Source organism: Ictalurus punctatus, chromosome 9 (assembly GCF_001660625.3).
Source record: "Ictalurus punctatus breed USDA103 chromosome 9, Coco_2.0, whole genome shotgun sequence".
Lineage (NCBI taxonomy): Eukaryota > Metazoa > Chordata > Actinopteri > Siluriformes > Ictaluridae > Ictalurus > Ictalurus punctatus.
In genome coordinates, this window is record NC_030424.2 from 31,587,704 (window position 1) to 31,610,203 (window position 22,500).

At 50.6% G+C, this 22,500-nt stretch overlaps 1 protein-coding gene across 1 annotated transcript in view; it reads right to left on the reverse strand.

Annotated features, from left to right (window-relative positions):
- The window catches only part of ttc27 (tetratricopeptide repeat domain 27), a 90,044-nt gene that overhangs the window by 16,724 nt on the left and 50,820 nt on the right, over positions 1-22,500 (reverse strand). The window contains exon 11 of the mRNA XM_017475638.3: positions 2,731-2,826. Coding sequence (XP_017331127.1) covers positions 2,731-2,826 — 96 coding nt within the window. The remainder of the gene's footprint in view (positions 1-2,730; positions 2,827-22,500) is intronic.

The window sequence follows — 22,500 nt, forward strand, 5'->3', positions numbered from 1 at the left end:
AACTCCCCCCCCCTCCCCCCCTCCCTCACAACCCCCATCACAACTCCCCCCCCCTCCCCCCCTCCCTCACAACTCCCCCTCCCTCCCTCACAACTCCCCCTCCCTCCCTCACTCACAACTCCCCCTCCCTCCCCCCCCTCCCTCCCTCCATCACAACTCCCCCTCCCTCCCTCCATCACAACTCCCCCTCCCTCCCTCCATCACAACTCCCCCTCCCTCCCTCCACGTCTCCATCACAACTCTCCATCCATCCCTCCGTTACTTATCCTTTACGTGCCTGCTCTGTTTGAATGTTTAGACGACAGATCAGAATTTCAGCTTTCATTTCCTCATATTTACATCTAGACACGTTAAACAGCTCTGAACATGGCACTAAGTGATCAAAAACATTGGAACATGTGACTGACAGGTGTTTCTAGGTGTGTCCTGTTAAACTGATCGTTTAAATAATTAATAGCGATGAATGTCTACTCCTAGTCTGAGCCCTGGGTTTCACCTGGGAAGACTGCATTTGTTAAAAAGGATAAACCAGCATGAAGATCAGAGAGATGTCTATGGGAGAAAAGCGAGCCATTTTGAAGCTGGGAAAGAGGGAAAAATCAATCAGAGTCACTGTAGAAACATCGTGCACAGCCAATACCACCATTTGGAATGTCCTGAGGAACAGACACCGAACGGGTCGGCCGAGGAAAACTACAACAGCTGATGACAAACATTGCGAGAGCTGTGAAGAAAAACCCAAAAACTACAGTCAGTGACATCACCGACATCCTCCACAGGGCAGGGTGAAGGTCACAATCCACCGTTAGAAGAAGACTTCGAGAGCAGAAATATAGAGGACACAGCACAAGATGCAGACCGCTCATCAGCAGTGAGAATCAGAAACCCAGACTGGAATTCACAGAGAAATACAGAGACGATCCTCAACAGTTCTGGAACCGAGATGAACCTCTACCAAAGTGATGGAGAGGCCAAAGTGTGGAGAAAGAACGGATCTGCTCATGATCCAGAACATACGAGCTGATCTGTGGAACATGGTGGAGGTAGCGTCATGGCTTGGGCTCGCACGGCTGCTTCTGGAACATTCACTGATCTTTATTGATGATGAACTCGTGATGGAGCAGCAGAATGAATTCAGAACTTTACAGGAACATTTTATCTGCAGATTTACTGAGAAACGCATCTGAATGAATCAGAGGAACTTCATCACGCAGCAAGACAACACAGTTACTGCAAGTAAGGGACACGCACCCAAATATTAAGTGTGATTTATGTCAAGATTATCTGTTCCTATACTTTTGCTCACCTACAAATTGGGTTGTTTAACACGTCTAGATGTAAATATGAGGAAATAAAAGCTGAAATTCTGATCTGTCGTCTCCTCTCCATCTTCCGATCTCAAACCCAAAGTGTACAGCACAAACAACAGAACCGGCCTCGCTGTCCCAATACTTTCGGAGGCGACTGTTCTCTCACTGGCCAGTTACAGAAACGTGTTCTTAATAAAGCGGATAAAACCTTTTAGACGATCCACACTACTATGTCACATGACCGTATTTATGCATACACACCCAAACTTACATGTCTGTGTGTGTGTGTGTGTGTGTGTGTGTGTGTGTGTGTGTGTGTGTGTGTGTGTGTTTCCCCAGATATCACCTGTTCTGTTTTGTATAGAATTAAATTCCTGAAAGGAAGTGCCGGCAGGTCTGATGTCTGAACGAGTTTCCTGTTCACATCAACAGAGGAACACGCGGTCCTCACACACACACACACACACACACACACACACACACACACACACACACACACACTCATTATCAGACAGTGTTCTAGCTAATGTTCCTGAAGCAGTGTGTCATCTGTGTGCATTCTGATTTTCAGGTTGTCGCTTTGTGTGTGTGTGTGTGTGTGTGTGTGTGTGTGTGTGTGTGTGTGTGTGTGTGCGCTTTAGAAGAAGAAAAACTGATTTAATGACAATAGCTTGCCTACTGATTTCTAGTGCTGGGTTTATGAATGATGATTATTATTATTATTATTATTACTATGATTATTATTGTTGTTACTATTATGCTTATTGTTATTGTTGTTATGATTATTACTGTTATTATTGTGACTATTATTATTATTGTTGTTATTATTATGATTATTATTATTTATTTATTTTTTAAAATTCTTATTCTTCACGTCTTTCGGACAACAATGCGATTCATTTCTGATCTTCTCCTTCATGTCTGATCTGATATACGGCTCAATTCTCATATTTTCCTTATTTCTGTTATTCTGTCTAATACTCAGGCGCCGGAAAAATGTTTTTTTTTTGCATTTCATCTGATAATAATAATAATAATAATAATAATAATAATAATAATATATTTACGCACTTTGTGGATATTCTTACGTACACATGTATTTTATACTTCTGATGCTTTTCCACAGCTGAACAGTTATCTGTAATTACATTCTGTATATCTATTACTACATAATCGTCACCACTGAATATGATATAATAGTTAAAGTTAGCCTTTCTCATGAGGGTCTGAGAGCTAGCGCCTACAGGAACCTTTTCCAACTCAGGATACTTTACAACTTTCTAACTCCGGATATAACGTCGTGTTCTAGTCATCTGTGGAAGTGTGCGTTCTGTGAGTTCTCTTAAGGAACCCTGTGATTAGACTCAACGATGTCTGTAGTTGGTTATTAATGAGTAAAGATGAGCGTAATGATCAGTACCTGCAGGTCCCAGTGCGGAGGAGCGCGGCAGCTGTAGAAGATTTTCAGTCGCTCTGACACCGGACACTTCTCCTCGTCAAAGAAATCCACCAGCGTCTGAAAAGATTGATTCACGGATGATTGATCTGAACTCGTACACAACCGAAAAGCAGAGCAATTACGAGCGAATGCAGTGCGTGTGGAGCGGGTACAGTAAACAATCAGAGGGGACATCTAATCCAATCACCGGCCCCAACAGCAAGCGATTCATTTTAATTACATTAGAAAGTGTTTGAGAAGCGAGTGAAACAGTTCGACACGACGAACGCTTCAAGCGGTTTCCCCAAATTCAACGGAACATGCCACTTATAATGACTTCTCCAGTCTCAAAAGTATTCACCCCCTGAATAGAACCCTCACAACAGCACAAATATGCAGAACAGGTGTCGTCTCAAGCACACCTGAGGTAATTAATCAAGGGCTTCATTAGCTGCAGCAGGTGTGCTTGATCTGGAACACACGAAACACCTGAACTGGCTCGGGGCAGAAAATACGCCATTATTAGTAAAGCGTCAGATCTGACACGTCATTGTAGGATTATTACATTGTTTTGTTTTGTTTGTTTTTCACCAATAAAGTGCTTTTCTTAAAGCCGTTTTTGGCTGCGATTTGTCACTGGCATGCCGAATAAATACACGTACCCGACGTGTGTGACGGAAGAGTTTACACTCATTAATAAACGCAGAACACGAGGACGCCGCGATCGGGAAAATCGAACCGAAACATCTTACTAATGTAAGATGGGGGGAAGGAGGGGGCGGGGCTTCCAGGGGGTCGGTTCATATCAAAGGGATCAAAACATCTACGCAGCTGTCAATCATTCCAGATTCACAAAGCTGATTGGCTCATCTGATGCTTCTATGGAGGAGGAAAAGAAGACGGTTGGTGTGTTTATGTGAAAGTCGCATCAGTGACTGGGGAAACGGCGAAGCAGCTCTGCACCAACACAACCCAAATAAAACCGCTTACTGTGTAGATACTGCAGCTATAAACATGAACATTAACATAACGTTAAACATAACATATCAGATCTGTTCTAATCTCGTGTCCTTAGAGCACTCCGATGCGTGGCGGGGTTTTTTATTTTAAATCGGCGTTTCCCTGCTCGTGATTTTTTATTCCCAGCCCCGGCGTGCTGGATGTAGTAAATTTCTCTGCAGATCATCGATCCCATCGAGCCGGCGCTGTACCTCCATCAGGTTTTAAACATCTTGCGAGTGGATTGAACAAGGCGAGGCCTCCGATACACACCTCAGCGGTGCGACACAAATCCAGTTTCGTCTCAGAATAATTGAGTTTATCGCTGCTGAAGGTCTCACAGCCGGAGAGCAGAGAGGATTCTCTTCAGTGTTATCCTCACACAGATCCACACCGGAGCCGTGCATTCCGGCGTCAGCGAGCGTTCTCACCGAGGTTACAGTCGTAAACGAAAACTAGGTGTGGAAAAACATTGTCGTTAACGGAAATGGAAATAAAAACGAGGCATTACAAAAAAACGATAACTTACTAAACTGTACTGTCTGTTTGCAAAACTAACTGAAATAAAATACAATCAGAGAGTCAATGTCCTTAGTGTTGGTCTTTGTCAATGTCTTTCACCGAGCAAATATCTTTCAGAGTTATATTTCCGACCGGGAACCCGGAAATTACGACATTCCGGGTCAGATTGAACACAGCACAGTCCGTGCTCCTCGCCTGGCATCACGGCGGCACCGGAAGTCAGAAGAAAGCGGGAGTCTTATTTGGGATTGCTTTGAGTACGACTGTGTGTCAGGTAAAAGCGCGTGTGCTGCAGTGGAAGGCGGTGAAATATGTGGACAATTTATTAAAGGGAAAAATCCCACGAATTTCAAAGTACATTTGAGAAGCGCGCACAAGGAGGCTAACCTAGCTAAGGTAAAGGAGAACGCCACGCCCCCCTCCCCCGAAACAGAAGCTGACCCCGGTACAGAGCGGGGCAGCATGACGGAGACGACCGCAGGACAGAGAACACTGCAGCAGAGCTTCCACCGCAGAACCTCCACCGCAGAACCCATAGCCGCTGTAAATACGCAGGAACTCCACAAGCGGGAGGAAGCGCTGCTTCATATGTTTATAGATACAGGGAGGTTCACACAACCTTCAAAAAGTTCTCCACTTTACTCCAACTAAAGTTCACAACACCTGCAGCTTGTAAGGATCCGGCTAGATCCTCACGGGTTCCTCAGGAAAGTTAATACAGCTCGGCCGGACACAGTGAAAGTGCTGTTCTTCGTTTATCACAGTGAAGGATACTACAGGCTTACGCAGGGTTCCAGGTCGGTCTTTAGGAGACGATTAACCGAGTAAAACATCCTGAAAATGTCAGCACGCAAGGTGGAGGTCACAGAGAGAGAGAGTGAGAGAGAGAGAGAGAGCAGGGCGGTGACCACGCCCCTTGACCCCACATGACATCATCATAGCCGATCATTACAAGCTGCACGAGTCATCAGCCTTGTTGGGGCTGAGATGGATACGGCGAAGCAGGAATGAAGAGAGATCATTAGGGATGAGGGAGCTGCGCCCGTGTGCGGATGGTTGGAGAAAGAGAGGATCGACGGCATCTTTCATGGGTGTGTCAGCTTATTTATGCCCGGATGTACATTTTATGTGCTGCTGTTTTTGCTGAACACACATTTCTAAAACTGTATGATGTTTTTGTTGAGTTTTTAATTACACAATACTTTTTCTGGCCTGGACAAATAACCCATATTACAAAAGACTAAAACGAATAAAAACGAAACTAAAACTACGCTTTTTCAAAAAATAGAAACTAAACGAAACGAAACTAGCAGACCCGCTTTAAAAACGAATCCCGACTGAACTGAATCTGAAAACATAAAGTCAAAACTAAATGAAGATAAGAACGAATGAAAAATGCAAACCTATAATAACCTCGGTCCTCACCGGGACGGCGCAGGTGTTACACCACCGCCCGGTCACAAGCTGCTCGCGCTTTTAAAGAGAAATATCACGTATAAATGTTAATTACTACAGAGTAAACGATCTTCATTATAGTGTATTCATTATTATTTAAACAGAACAGTTCGAACAGTTAAGAGCTACAAGTATTACTGCATGTGACACTGATTACACTGTTATTACTGGACCATCAAATCTCAATCTTTTACGGCACTGTTTTTGGATTCGGCGCTGCTCTGGGCGTGGCCGTGCTCAGCATGCACACTAAGAGCTGTAAGAACTTCATAAGGATTGATTTTTTCCTACCAAGTTTAAACGTGATAGTTTTATTGCAGAGGCTGTATACGGTGTTTCACTCGCAAAAGAACGTTTCTATCTGTTTTACTGCTGCGTCAGTATTACTGCGGAGAGGTGTGAACTGCCCCCCCCCCATGACCATCATCCTGCTCAGCAACAGCACAGAGACGCGGTACTCCACACACACACACACACCTAACAGTGTCCTGACAGGGTACTCTACACACACACACACACCCAACAGTGTCCTGACGCGGTACTCCACACACACACACACACCCAACAGTGTCCTGACGCGGTACTCCACACACACACACACACCCAACAGTGTCCTGACGCGGTACTCCACACACACACACACACCCAACAGTGTCCTGACGCGGTACTCCACACACACACACCCAACAGTGTCCTGACGCGGTACTCCACACACACACACACCCAACAGTGTCCTGACGCGGTACTCCACACACACACACACACCTAACAGTGTCCTGACAGGGTACTCTACACACACACACACACCCAACAGTGTCCTGACGCGGTACTCCACACACACACACACCCAACAGTGTCCTGACGCGGTACTCCACACACACACACACCCAACAGTGTCCTGATGCGGTACTCCACACACACACACCCAACAGTGTCCTGACGCGGTACTCCACACACACACACACCCAACAGTGTCCTGACGCGGTACTCCACACACACACACACCCAACAGTGTCCTGACGCGGTACTCCACACACACACACACACCCAACAGTGTCCTGACACGGTACTCCACACACACACACCCAACAGTGTCCTGACACGGTACTCCACACACACACACACCCAACAGTGTCCTGACGCGGTACTCCACACACACACCCAACAGTGTCCTGACAGGGTACTCTACACACACACACCCAACAGTGTCCTGACGCGGTACTCCACACACACACACCCAACAGTGTCCTGACACGGTACTCCACACACACACACACCCAACAGTGTCCTGACGCGGTACTCCACACACACAAACCCAACAGTGTCCTGACACGGTACTCCACACACACACACACCCAACAGTGTCCTGACGCGGTACTCCACACACACACACACCCAACAGTGTCCTGACGCGGTACTCCACACACACACACACACCTAACAGTGTCCTGACGCGGTACTCCACACACACACACCCAACAGTGTCCTGACACGGTACTCCACACACACACACCCAACAGTGTCCTGACGCGGTACTCCACACACACAAACCCAACAGTGTCCTGACGCGGTACTCCACACACACACACACCCAACAGTGTCCTGACGCGGTACTCCACACACACACACACACCTAACAGTGTCCTGACGCGGTACTCCGCACACACACACCCAACAGTGTCCTGACGCGGTACTCTACACACACACACCCAACAGTGTCCTGACGCGGGTACTCCACACACACACACACCCAACAGTGTCCTGACGCGGTACTCCACACACACACACACCCAACAGTGTCCTGACGCGGTACTCCACACACACACACACCCAACAGTGTCCTGACGCGGTACTCTACACACACACACACCCAACAGTGTCCTGACGCGGTACTCCACACACACACACACCCAACAGTGTCCTGACGCGGTACTCCACACACACACACCCAACAGTGTCCTGACGCGGTACTCCACACACACACACACCCAACAGTGTCCTGACGCGGTACTCCACACACACACACACCCAACAGTGTCCTGACGCGGTACTCCACACACACACACCCAACAGTGTCCTGACGCGGTACTCCACACACACACACCCAACAGTGTCCTGACGCGGTACTCTACACACACAAACCCAACAGTGTCCTGATGCGGTACTCCACACACACACACACCCAACAGTGTCCTGATGCGGTACTCCACACACACACACACCCAACAGTGTCCTGACGCGGTACTCCACACACACACACACCCAACAGTGTCCTGACAGGGTACTCTACACACACACACCCAACAGTGTCCTGACGCGGTACTCCACACACACACACACCCAACAGTGTCCTGACGCGGTACTCCACACACACACACACACCCAACAGTGTCCTGACAGGGTACTCTACACACACACACACACCCAACAGTGTCCTGACGCGGTACTCCACACACACAAACCCAACAGTGTCCTGACACGGTACTCCACACACACACACACCCAACAGTGTCCTGACGCGGTACTCCACACACACACACACCCAACAGTGTCCTGACGCGGTACTCCACACACACACACCCAACAGTGTCCTGACGCGGTACTCCACACACACACACACCCAACAGTGTCCTGACGCGGTACTCCACAAACACACACACACCTAACAGTGTCGTGACAGGGTACTCTACACACACACACACACCCAACAGTGTCCTGACGCGGTACTCCACACACACACACCCAACAGTGTCCTGACGCGGTACTCCACACACACACACACCCAACAGTGTCCTGACGCGGTACTCCACACACACACACACCCAACAGTGTCCTGACGCGGTACTCCACACACACACACACACACACACACCTAACAGTGTCCTGACGCGGTACTCCACACACACACACCCAACAGTGTCCTGACACGGTACTCCACACACACACACACACCCAACAGTGTCCTGACGCGGTACTCCGCACACACACACCCAACAGTGTCCTGACACGGTACTCCGCACACACACACCCAACAGTGTCCTGACAGGGTACTCCACACACACACACACCCAACAGTGTCCTGACACGGTACTCCACACACACACACCCAACAGTGTCCTGACACGGTACTCCACACACACACACACCCAACAGTGTCCTGACACGGTACTCCACACACACACACACCCAACAGTGTCCTGACAGGGTACTCTACACACACACACCCAACAGTGTCCTGACGCGGTACTCCACACACACACACCCAACAGTGTCCTGACGCGGTACTCCACACACACAAACCCAACAGTGTCCTGACACGGTACTCCACACACACACACACCCAACAGTGTCCTGACGCGGTACTCCACACACACACACACCCAACAGTGTCCTGACGCGGTACTCCACACACACACACACCCAACAGTGTCCTGACGCGGTACTCCACACACACACACCCAACAGTGTCCTGACGCGGTACTCCACACACACAAACCCAACAGTGTCCTGACACGGTACTCCACACACACACACACCCAACAGTGTCCTGACGCGGTACTCCACACACACACACACCCAACAGTGTCCTGACGCGGTACTCCACACACACACACACACCTAACAGTGTCCTGACGCGGTACTCCACACACACACACCCAACAGTGTCCTGACACGGTACTCCACACACACACACCCAACAGTGTCCTGACGCGGTACTCCACACACACAAACCCAACAGTGTCCTGACGCGGTACTCCACACACACACACACCCAACAGTGTCCTGACGCGGTACTCCACACACACACACACACCTAACAGTGTCCTGACGCGGTACTCCGCACACACACACCCAACAGTGTCCTGACGCGGTACTCTACACACACACACCCAACAGTGTCCTGACGCGGTACTCCACACACACACACACCCAACAGTGTCCTGACGCGGTACTCCACACACACACACACCCAACAGTGTCCTGACGCGGTACTCCACACACACACACACCCAACAGTGTCCTGACGCGGTACTCTACACACACACACACCCAACAGTGTCCTGACGCGGTACTCCACACACACACACACCCAACAGTGTCCTGACGCGGTACTCCACACACACACACCCAACAGTGTCCTGACGCGGTACTCCACACACACACACACCCAACAGTGTCCTGACGCGGTACTCCACACACACACACACCCAACAGTGTCCTGACGCGGTACTCCACACACACACACCCAACAGTGTCCTGACGCGGTACTCCACACACACACACACCCAACAGTGTCCTGACGCGGTACTCCACACACACACACCCAACAGTGTCCTGACGCGGTACTCTACACACACAAACCCAACAGTGTCCTGATGCGGTACTCCACACACACACACACCCAACAGTGTCCTGATGCGGTACTCCACACACACACACACCCAACAGTGTCCTGACGCGGTACTCCACACACACACACACCCAACAGTGTCCTGACAGGGTACTCTACACACACACACCCAACAGTGTCCTGACGCGGTACTCCACACACACACACACCCAACAGTGTCCTGACGCGGTACTCCACACACACACACACACCCAACAGTGTCCTGACAGGGTACTCTACACACACACACACACCCAACAGTGTCCTGACGCGGTACTCCACACACACAAACCCAACAGTGTCCTGACACGGTACTCCACACACACACACACCCAACAGTGTCCTGACGCGGTACTCCACACACACACACACCCAACAGTGTCCTGACGCGGTACTCCACACACACACACCCAACAGTGTCCTGACGCGGTACTCCACACACACACACACCCAACAGTGTCCTGACGCGGTACTCCACAAACACACACACACCTAACAGTGTCGTGACAGGGTACTCTACACACACACACACACCCAACAGTGTCCTGACGCGGTACTCCACACACACACACCCAACAGTGTCCTGACGCGGTACTCCACACACACACACACCCAACAGTGTCCTGACGCGGTACTCCACACACACACACACCCAACAGTGTCCTGACGCGGTACTCCACACACACACACACACACACACACCTAACAGTGTCCTGACGCGGTACTCCACACACACACACCCAACAGTGTCCTGACACGGTACTCCACACACACACACACACCCAACAGTGTCCTGACGCGGTACTCCGCACACACACACCCAACAGTGTCCTGACACGGTACTCCGCACACACACACCCAACAGTGTCCTGACAGGGTACTCCACACACACACACACCCAACAGTGTCCTGACACGGTACTCCACACACACACACCCAACAGTGTCCTGACACGGTACTCCACACACACACACACCCAACAGTGTCCTGACACGGTACTCCACACACACACACACCCAACAGTGTCCTGACAGGGTACTCTACACACACACACCCAACAGTGTCCTGACGCGGTACTCCACACACACACACCCAACAGTGTCCTGACGCGGTACTCCACACACACAAACCCAACAGTGTCCTGACACGGTACTCCACACACACACACACCCAACAGTGTCCTGACGCGGTACTCCACACACACACACACCCAACAGTGTCCTGACGCGGTACTCCACACACACACACACCCAACAGTGTCCTGACGCGGTACTCCACACACACACACCCAACAGTGTCCTGACGCGGTACTCCACACACACAAACCCAACAGTGTCCTGACACGGTACTCCACACACACACACACCCAACAGTGTCCTGACGCGGTACTCCACACACACACACACCCAACAGTGTCCTGACGCGGTACTCCACACACACACACACACCTAACAGTGTCCTGACGCGGTACTCCACACACACACACCCAACAGTGTCCTGACACGGTACTCCACACACACACACCCAACAGTGTCCTGACGCGGTACTCCACACACACAAACCCAACAGTGTCCTGACGCGGTACTCCACACACACACACACCCAACAGTGTCCTGACGCGGTACTCCACACACACACACACACCTAACAGTGTCCTGACGCGGTACTCCGCACACACACACCCAACAGTGTCCTGACGCGGTACTCTACACACACACACCCAACAGTGTCCTGACGCGGTACTCCACACACACACACACCCAACAGTGTCCTGACGCGGTACTCCACACACACACACACCCAACAGTGTCCTGACGCGGTACTCCACACACACACACACCCAACAGTGTCCTGACGCGGTACTCTACACACACACACACCCAACAGTGTCCTGACGCGGTACTCCACACACACACACACCCAACAGTGTCCTGACGCGGTACTCCACACACACACACCCAACAGTGTCCTGACGCGGTACTCCACACACACACACACCCAACAGTGTCCTGACGCGGTACTCCACACACACACACACCCAACAGTGTCCTGACGCGGTACTCCACACACACACACCCAACAGTGTCCTGACGCGGTACTCCACACACACACACACCCAACAGTGTCCTGACGCGGTACTCCACACACACACACCCAACAGTGTCCTGACGCGGTACTCTACACACACAAACCCAACAGTGTCCTGATGCGGTACTCCACACACACACACACCCAACAGTGTCCTGATGCGGTACTCCACACACACACACACCCAACAGTGTCCTGACGCGGTACTCCACACACACACACACACCCAACAGTGTCCTGACAGGGTACTCTACACACACACACCCAACAGTGTCCTGACGCGGTACTCCACACACACACACACCCAACAGTGTCCTGACGCGGTACTCCACACACACACACACACCCAACAGTGTCCTGACAGGGTACTCTACACACACACACACACCCAACAGTGTCCTGACGCGGTACTCCACACACACAAACCCAACAGTGTCCTGACACGGTACTCCACACACACACACACCCAACAGTGTCCTGACGCGGTACTCCACACACACACACACCCAACAGTGTCCTGACGCGGTACTCCACACACACACACCCAACAGTGTCCTGACGCGGTACTCCACACACACACACACCCAACAGTGTCCTGACGCGGTACTCCACAAACACACACACACCTAACAGTGTCGTGACAGGGTACTCTACACACACACACACACCCAACAGTGTCCTGACGCGGTACTCCACACACACACACCCAACAGTGTCCTGACGCGGTACTCCACACACACACACACCCAACAGTGTCCTGACGCGGTACTCCACACACACACACACCCAACAGTGTCCTGACGCGGTACTCCACACACACACACACACACACACACCTAACAGTGTCCTGACGCGGTACTCCACACACACACACCCAACAGTGTCCTGACACGGTACTCCACACACACACACACACCCAACAGTGTCCTGACGCGGTACTCCGCACACACACACCCAACAGTGTCCTGACACGGTACTCCGCACACACACACCCAACAGTGTCCTGACAGGGTACTCCACACACACACACACCCAACAGTGTCCTGACACGGTACTCCACACACACACACCCAACAGTGTCCTGACACGGTACTCCACACACACACACACCCAACAGTGTCCTGACACGGTACTCCACACACACACACACCCAACAGTGTCCTGACAGGGTACTCTACACACACACACCCAACAGTGTCCTGACGCGGTACTCCACACACACACACCCAACAGTGTCCTGACACGGTACTCCACACACACACACACCCAACAGTGTCCTGACGCGGTACTCCATACACACACACACACCTAACAGTGTCCTGACGCGGTACTCCGCACACACACACCCAACAGTGTCCTGACGCGGTACTCCACACACACAAACCCAACAGTGTCCTGACACGGTACTCCACACACACACACACCCAACAGTGTCCTGACGCGGTACTCCACACACACACACACCCAACAGTGTCCTGACGCGGTACTCCACACACACACACACCCAACAGTGTCCTGACGCAGTACTCTACACACACACACACCCAACAGTGTCCTGACGCGGTACTCCACACACACACACACCCAACAGTGTCCTGACGCGGTACTCCACACACACACACCCAACAGTGTCCTGACGCGGTACTCCACACACACACACACCCAACAGTGTCCTGACGCGGTACTCCACACACACACACCCAACAGTGTCCTGACGCGGTACTCCACACACACACACACCCAACAGTGTCCTGACGCGGTACTCCACACACACACACCCAACAGTGTCCTGACGCGGTACTCTACACACACAAACCCAACAGTGTCCTGATGCGGTACTCCACACACACACACACCCAACAGTGTCCTGATGCGGTACTCCACACACACACACACCCAACAGTGTCCTGACGCGGTACTCCACACACACACACACCCAACAGTGTCCTGACGCGGTACTCCACACACACACACACCCAACAGTGTCCTGACGCGGTACTCCACACACACACACACACACCTAACAGTGTCCTGACGCGGTACTCCGCACACACACACCCAACAGTGTCCTGACGCGGTACTCTACACACACACACCCAACAGTGTCCTGACGCGGTACTCCACACACACACACACCCAACAGTGTCCTGACGCGGTACTCCACACACACACACCCAACAGTGTCCTGACGCGGTACTCCACACACACACACACACACACACACCCAACAGTGTCCTGACGCGGTACTCCACACACACACACCCAACAGTGTCCTGACGCGGTACTCCACACACACACACACCCAACAGTGTCCTGACGCGGTACTCCACACACACACACCCAACAGTGTCCTGACGCGGTACTCCACACACACACACACACCCAACAGTGTCCTGACGCGGTACTCCACACACACACACACCCAACAGTGTCCTGACGCGGTACTCCACACACACACACCCAACAGTGTCCTGACGCGGTACTCCACACACACACACCCAACAGTGTCCTGACGCGGTACTCTACACACACAAACCCAACAGTGTCCTGACGCGGTACTCCACACACACACACACACCCAACAGTGTCCTGACGCGGTACTCCACACACACACACACACCCAACAGTGTCCTGACACGGTACTCCACACACACACACCCAACAGTGTCCTGACGCGGTACTCCACACACACACACCCAACAGTGTCCTGACGCGGTACTCTACACACACAAACCCAACAGTGTCCTGACGCGGTACTCCACACACACACACACACCCAACAGTGTCCTGACGCGGTACTCCACACACACACACACACCCAACAGTGTCCTGACGCGGTACTCCACACACACACACAAACCCAACAGTGTCCTGACGCGGTACTCCACACACACACACACACACACCCAACAGTGTCCTGACACGGTACTCCACACACACACACCCAACAGTGTCCTGACGCGGTACTCCACACACACACACACACCCAACAGTGTCCTGACGCGGTACTCCACACACACACCCAACAGTGTCCTGACAGGGTACTCTACACACACACACCCAACAGTGTCCTGACGCGGTACTCCACACACACACACACCCAACAGTGTCCTGACGCGGTACTCCACACACACACACAAACCCAACAGTGTCCTGACGCGGTACTCCACACACACACACACCCAACAGTGTCCTGACGCGGTACTCCACACACACACACACCCAACAGTGTCCTGACGCGGTACTCCACACACACACACCCAACAGTGTCCTGACGCGGTACTCTACACACACAAACCCAACAGTGTCCTGATGCGGTACTCCACACACACACACACCCAACAGTGTCCTGATGCGGTACTCCACACACACACACACCCAACAGTGTCCTGACGCGGTACTCCACACACACACACACCCAACAGTGTCCTGACGCGGTACTCCACACACACACACACCCAACAGTGTCCTGACGCGGTACTCCACACACACACACACACACCTAACAGTGTCCTGACGCGGTACTCCGCACACACACACCCAACAGTGTCCTGACGCGGTACTCTACACACACACACCCAACAGTGTCCTGACGCGGTACTCCACACACACACACACCCAACAGTGTCCTGACGCGGTACTCCACACACACACACCCAACAGTGTCCTGACGCGGTACTCCACACACACACACACACACACACACCCAACAGTGTCCTGACGCGGTACTCCACACACACACACCCAACAGTGTCCTGACGCGGTACTCCACACACACACACACCCAACAGTGTCCTGACGCGGTACTCCACACACACACACCCAACAGTGTCCTGACGCGGTACTCCACACACACACACACACCCAACAGTGTCCTGACGCGGTACTCCACACACACACACACCCAACAGTGTCCTGACGCGGTACTCCACACACACACACCCAACAGTGTCCTGACGCGGTACTCCACACACACACACCCAACAGTGTCCTGACGCGGTACTCTACACACACAAACCCAACAGTGTCCTGACGCGGTACTCCACACACACACACACACCCAACAGTGTCCTGACGCGGTACTCCACACACACACACACACCCAACAGTGTCCTGACACGGTACTCCACACACACACACCCAACAGTGTCCTGACGCGGTACTCCACACACACACACCCAACAGTGTCCTGACGCGGTACTCTACACACACAAACCCAACAGTGTCCTGACGCGGTACTCCACACACACACACACACCCAACAGTGTCCTGACGCGGTACTCCACACACACACACACACCCAACAGTGTCCTGACGCGGTACTCCACACACACACACAAACCCAACAGTGTCCTGACGCGGTACTCCACACACACACACACACACACCCAACAGTGTCCTGACACGGTACTCCACACACACACACCCAACAGTGTCCTGACGCGGTACTCCACACACACACACACACCCAACAGTGTCCTGACGCGGTACTCCACACACACACCCAACAGTGTCCTGACAGGGTACTCTACACACACACACCCAACAGTGTCCTGACGCGGTACTCCACACACACACACACACCCAACAGTGTCCTGACGCGGTACTCCACACACACACACAAACCCAACAGTGTCCTGACGCGGTACTCCACACACACACACACACACACCCAACAGTGTCCTGACACGGTACTCCACACACACACACCCAACAGTGTCCTGACGCGGTACTCCACACACACACACACACCCAACAGTGTCCTGACGCGGTACTCCACACACACACCCAACAGTGTCCTGACAGGGTACTCTACACACACACACCCAACAGTGTCCTGACGCGGTACTCCACACACACACACACCCAACAGTGTCCTGACGCGGTACTCCACACACACACACAAACCCAACAGTGTCCTGACGCGGTACTCCACACACACACACAAACCCAACAGTGTCCTGACGCGGTACTCCACACACACACACACCCAACAGTGTCCTGACGCGGTACTCCACACACACACACCCAAGCTCTTTCTTTTTCATCTAGAAATAAACTCATATTCAGAGACATTAGCCCCGTTTTAAGTGCTTTACTGTTATGATCTTTATATCACTGGAACACGCAACTGAATCAATTATGGAAATTAGTCTTACATCCTCCTCCTCCTCCTCCTCCTCCTCATCCTCCTCCTCCTCCTCCTCCTCATCCTTCTCCTCCTCCTCCTCCTTCTCCTCCTCCTCCTCCTCCTCCTCCTCCTTCTCCTCCTCCTCCTCCTCCTCCTCCTTCTCCTCCTCATCCTCCTCCTCCTCCTCCTCCTCCTTCTCCTCCTCCTCCTCATCCTCCTCCTCCTCATCCTCCTCCTTCTCATCCTCCTCCTCCTTCTCCTCCTTCTCCTCCTCCTCCTCCTCCTCCTCCTCCTCATCCTCCTTCTCCTCCTCATCCTCCTCCTCCTCATCCTTCTCCTCCTCCTCCTCCTTCTCCTCCTCCTTCTCCTCCTCATCCTTCTCCTCCTCCTCCTCCTTCTCCTTCTCCTCCTCCTCCTCCTTCTCCTCCTCCTCCTTCTCCTCCTCATCCTTCTCCTCCTCCTCCTCCTCCTTCTCCTCCTCCTCCTTCTCCTCCTCCTCCTCCTCCTCCTCAGCCAATATTTGATGGCTCTGACCTGGTTTAATACTTCAGTAGATTTATTTAATCACTTCTCTGTACCGGATTTTATTTGTATAGTGCTAAAAAAACCCCACTAAAGTGTTGTGAAATGTTTTATTGCTTTGAGACGCTGTTCTCCAATCCCCAGTTAGCACACTCCAAAATAAAGCGCGTCAGATCGTCTCCTCACATTAAATCTGGTCGTCTTATTATAGACGCGTGTTCAGCGGCCGTAATGCGGTACTCCCTCGTGTGTACCAGTTTAATGTTGATTTTATTGAAGCGACGCCTCCAGGTGGATTAGCTTCCCGTTCGAACGCCTCTATTACCGGTCCCGACCGGGCAAAACGAACCGTCTCGGGGAACGGCGCGAATGAGCTCTGCGTTCCTGGAAGGAAACTGATTGCATCGAGTTCATTATAAATTGCATTTCCACACGAGTTCCATGTCGAGCTTCTGCTTAATCCGCCAACCCTGTAAGACTCAACTCGACTTCTGTTCTCTTCTTACTGAGATCAGGGAATCGCGCGATGCCACTTTGTGTCGCGTTCACAAATCTGCACAGAGAATAACGCACGTGCATGTTTCAGATCAAAAATGATGAAGAGATAGGAATAAACCGTCTGCCGTGATTTGTAATGAATGATTTCTGACGTCAGGGCGTGTCATCGCGTCTCCTCCTCACAGGAGATGTCTTCAGCGTCTCCTCCTCACAGATGTCGTCTTCAGCGTCTCCACGGCTCTTGATGCCGAATAAAGAGTTTGGTTGTGAATGTTTTTCAGCGTGCGCGCGCGTTTGTTCCCCGCCGTCGCCTCGTTGGAGTCATCATTAAACCATCAGATTGATTTGTTTTAGGGAAAACCACGGAGACACGACAAGGCGCGGGGCGAGACGTTAGAACAGGGAGGGGTTATTACGGGGTTTGATGTTTTCTTTGGGGAAATAATAATGACACAAACTTGAAAAAGTGTCAAAAGATTTCAGAAGTTTTCCAGATTTGAGTTTTGGTCAATTCGCCCGACGAATCCTAACCAATAAACCGTCACTTCTTATTTATTTATTTATTCTTTTAAAGAAAATGTTATGCAAATAGAATTATTAAATACAATTAAGATGAAATACATGCACTTTAACAGGACAGATTCCGTGCAACATTGGAACAGATCAGACTTCGTAAAAGCACCAATTATAAACAAATACAAAATAAGTGATGAATTTTAAAAGAATTGTGGATTGAGGATCCAGAAAGGTTTTAGGATCTGCTTCCTGTCGCTGGCACACCGCTGGTCAGGATTACGGTTTAGCATTTTTATTTAATTCACCTCATTTTACATCCTTTAATATTACAAACTCTAACTAATATTTATAAAGGAAACGGGAAATGTTTATTAAATTGTTGAATGTTTGGAACATATCGGAATCTAACTGGGGGAAAGGGCAAAACCTTTATTTATAAACAGATTTTGAAAACTGTTCTTATGTGAAGTGTTCTCCAGAGTAAGGAGGTGTTTATGTGACGTGTAGGGAAGGAGTCTCCAGTGTCAGCGCTGTGGAACAGTCAGAGGTGAAGCTGGAACTGTACGTTTTTAACTTGAAGAGAGGGAATAGAGAGTAGAGAGAATAGAGAGAGAGTAGAGAGAGAGAATAGAGAGAGAATAGAGAGAGAGAATAGAAAGAGAATAAAGAGAGAGTAGAGAGAGAGAGTAGAGAGAGAATAGAGAGAGAATAGAGAGACAATAGAAAGAGAATAAAGAGAGAGAATAGAGAGAATAAAGAGAGAGTAGAGAGAGAATAGAGAGAATAGAGAGAGAGAATAGAGAGAGAATAGACAGTAGAGAGAATAGAGAGAGAGAATAGAGAGAATAAAGAGAGAGTAGAGAGAATAAAGAGAGAGTAGAGAGAGAATAGAGAGAGAGTAGAGAGAGACTAGAGAGAGAGTAGAGAGAGAGTAGAGAGAGAGTAGAGAGAGAGTAGAGAGGGACTAGAGAGAATAGAGAGAGAGAGTAGATAGAGAATAGAGAGAGTAGAGAGAGTAGAGAGAGAATAGAGAGAATAGAGAGAGAATAGAGAGAATAGAGAGAGAGTAGAGAGAGTAGAGAGAGAATAGAGAGAGAGAGTAGAGAGAGTAGAGAGAATAGAGAGAGAGAGTAGAGAGAACAGAGAGAGAGAGAGTAGAGAGAATAGAGAGAGAGTAGAGAGAGTAGAGAGAGTAGAGAGAGAATAGAGAGAACAGAGAGAGAGAGTAGAGAGAATAGAGAGAGAGTAGAGAGAGTAGAGAGAATAGAGAGAGAGTAGAGAGTAGAGAGAATAGAGAGAGAGTAGAGAGAGTAGAGAGAGAATAGAGAGAGAGAGTAGAGAGAGTAGAGAGAGAATAGAGAGAGAGAGTAGAGAGAATAGAGAGAGAGAGTAGAGAGAATAGAGAGAGAGAGTAGAGAGAATAGAGAGAGAGAGTAGAGAGAATAGAGAGAGAGAGTAGAGAGAATAGAGAGAGAGAGTAGAGAGAGAATAGAGAGAGAGTAGAGAGAATATGATTTTCATCCATCAAACAAACACTGAAGAAAGAAGTTCTTCTCCACGTTCTTCTCCTCGTCTTCGGTCCGAGCGACAGAGCAGCATCTCCGATCCGTCTGTACGGATGGAGAGATGGACGGATTTCTTGGACTGTTATATGAAGTTAGGAGCCTCTGACGTTTGATCTTTCCTGTCTCCTCACTCATCTTTTTCTTCTCTCGATCGTCCAGGAAGAAAATCCGAAGTCTAAAACGTGTTGAGGACACGGTACACGGACATCTTCATCTTTATCTTCTCCGCCCAGGAAAATCTTCCATCCCCCGCTTTTAACTCCATACAAATGAAATCATCCAGGAGGAATCTCAGGCAGTGACTCCGCCCCTGCTCTCAGGCTGTCAGGCCGTGACTCCGCCCCTGCGTTCAGGCAGTGACTCCGCCCCTGCTCTCAGGCTGTCAGGCCGTGACTCCGCCCCTGCGCTCAGGCAGTGACTCCGCCCCTGCTCTCAGGCTGTCAGGCCGTGACTCCGCCCCTGCGCTCAGGCAGTGACTCCGCCCCTGCGCTCAGGCAGTGACTCCGCCCCTGCACTCAGGCAGTGACTCCGCCCCTGCTCTCAGGCTGTCAGGCCGTGACTCCGCCCCTGCGTTCAGGCAGTGACTCCGCCCCTGCTCTCAGGCTGTCAGGCCGTGACTCCGCCCCTGCTCTCAGGCTGTCAGGCCGTGACTCCGCCCCTGCGCTCAGGCAGTGACTCCGCCCCTGCTCTCAGGCTGTCAGGCCGTGACTCCGCCCCTGCGCTCAGGCAGTGACTCCGCCCCTGCGCTCAGGCTGTCAGGCTGTGACTCCGCCCCTGCTCTCAGGCTGTCAGGCTGTGACTCCGCCCCCGCTTGCAGGGATTTCTTCTGATAGTTAGCGGAAGCTTAAGCCGAGCTCCCGGAGCGTTCTGATGTCTCTAGACCTCTCTCACGGACGCCGTCTCACGCGGCCGACACTCCCCGAGCGATCTGTCAGAGTCGGTTTGAAGCGGGAACTTTTCCAGAAAAGAAAACGTCTTTATTGCTCGTAACGGAAGAATAATCATCTGCAGCACCGCGTTCCGCTCGGCCTGTTCTCCATCCACATCTCACCGCTCCATAAATCACCAGGTGGCATCAAACCAAAAGCACATTTAATCTCAATGCCTCAAGGATGTGTTCGTATTTGTATCGTACACACACACACACACACACACACACACACACACACACACACACACACACACACAAATAGAAAAAAACTCTGTTCCATCTAACTGTAATATTTAATGTGTAAACAAACACCTTTAATATTTAAGGTGAAGTAATGAAGTGTGTGTGTGTGTGTGTGTGTGTGTGTGTGTGTGTGTGTGTGTGTGTTAAAGTACTGAGTGACAGGATGGTGTGATGAAGTGGAGTTACTCTTCCCACCCTGAAGTTGATTATTTTCCTCTAACAGCGCGTCCCCGAGTGTCTTATTCCTCTCACACCACAGCACCTCACCCACTACTGACTTCTAATGAAACATCATACTTTTTATCCATTTACAGCTACATTCAAAGTGACTTCCTGTTCTCACTTATAGCAGCTTTAAACACTCCTTCCCTCACCGTCCTCTTTATTCTCTCTCTCTATTCCCTCTCCTTATTCTCTTTCTTTATTCTCTTTATTCCCTCTCTCTATTCTCTCTCTATTCTCTTTATTCCCTCTCTATTCTCTCTCTATTCTCTCTCTATTCTCTCTCTCTATTCCCTCTCCTTATTCTCTTTCTTTATTCTCTCCCTCTATTCCCTCTCTCTATTCTCTCTCTTCCCTCTCTCTATTCTCTCTCTATTCTCTTTATTCCCTCTCTATTCTCTTTATTCCCTCTCTATTCTCTTTATTCTCTCTCTATTCTCTCTCTATTCCCTCTCTATTCTCTCTCTCTATTCTCTCTCTCTATTCTCTCTCTCTCTCTATTCTCTCTCTCTCTATTCTCTCTCTATCCTCTCTCTCTATTCTCTCTCTATTCTCTCTCTCTATTCTCTCTCTATTCTCTCTCTATTCTCTCTATTCTCTCTCTCTATAGTGTGTGTTGGAGTGAAACAGTAGAGAGTGTAAACTCTGTGCTGAAGATGTTGAAATGTTG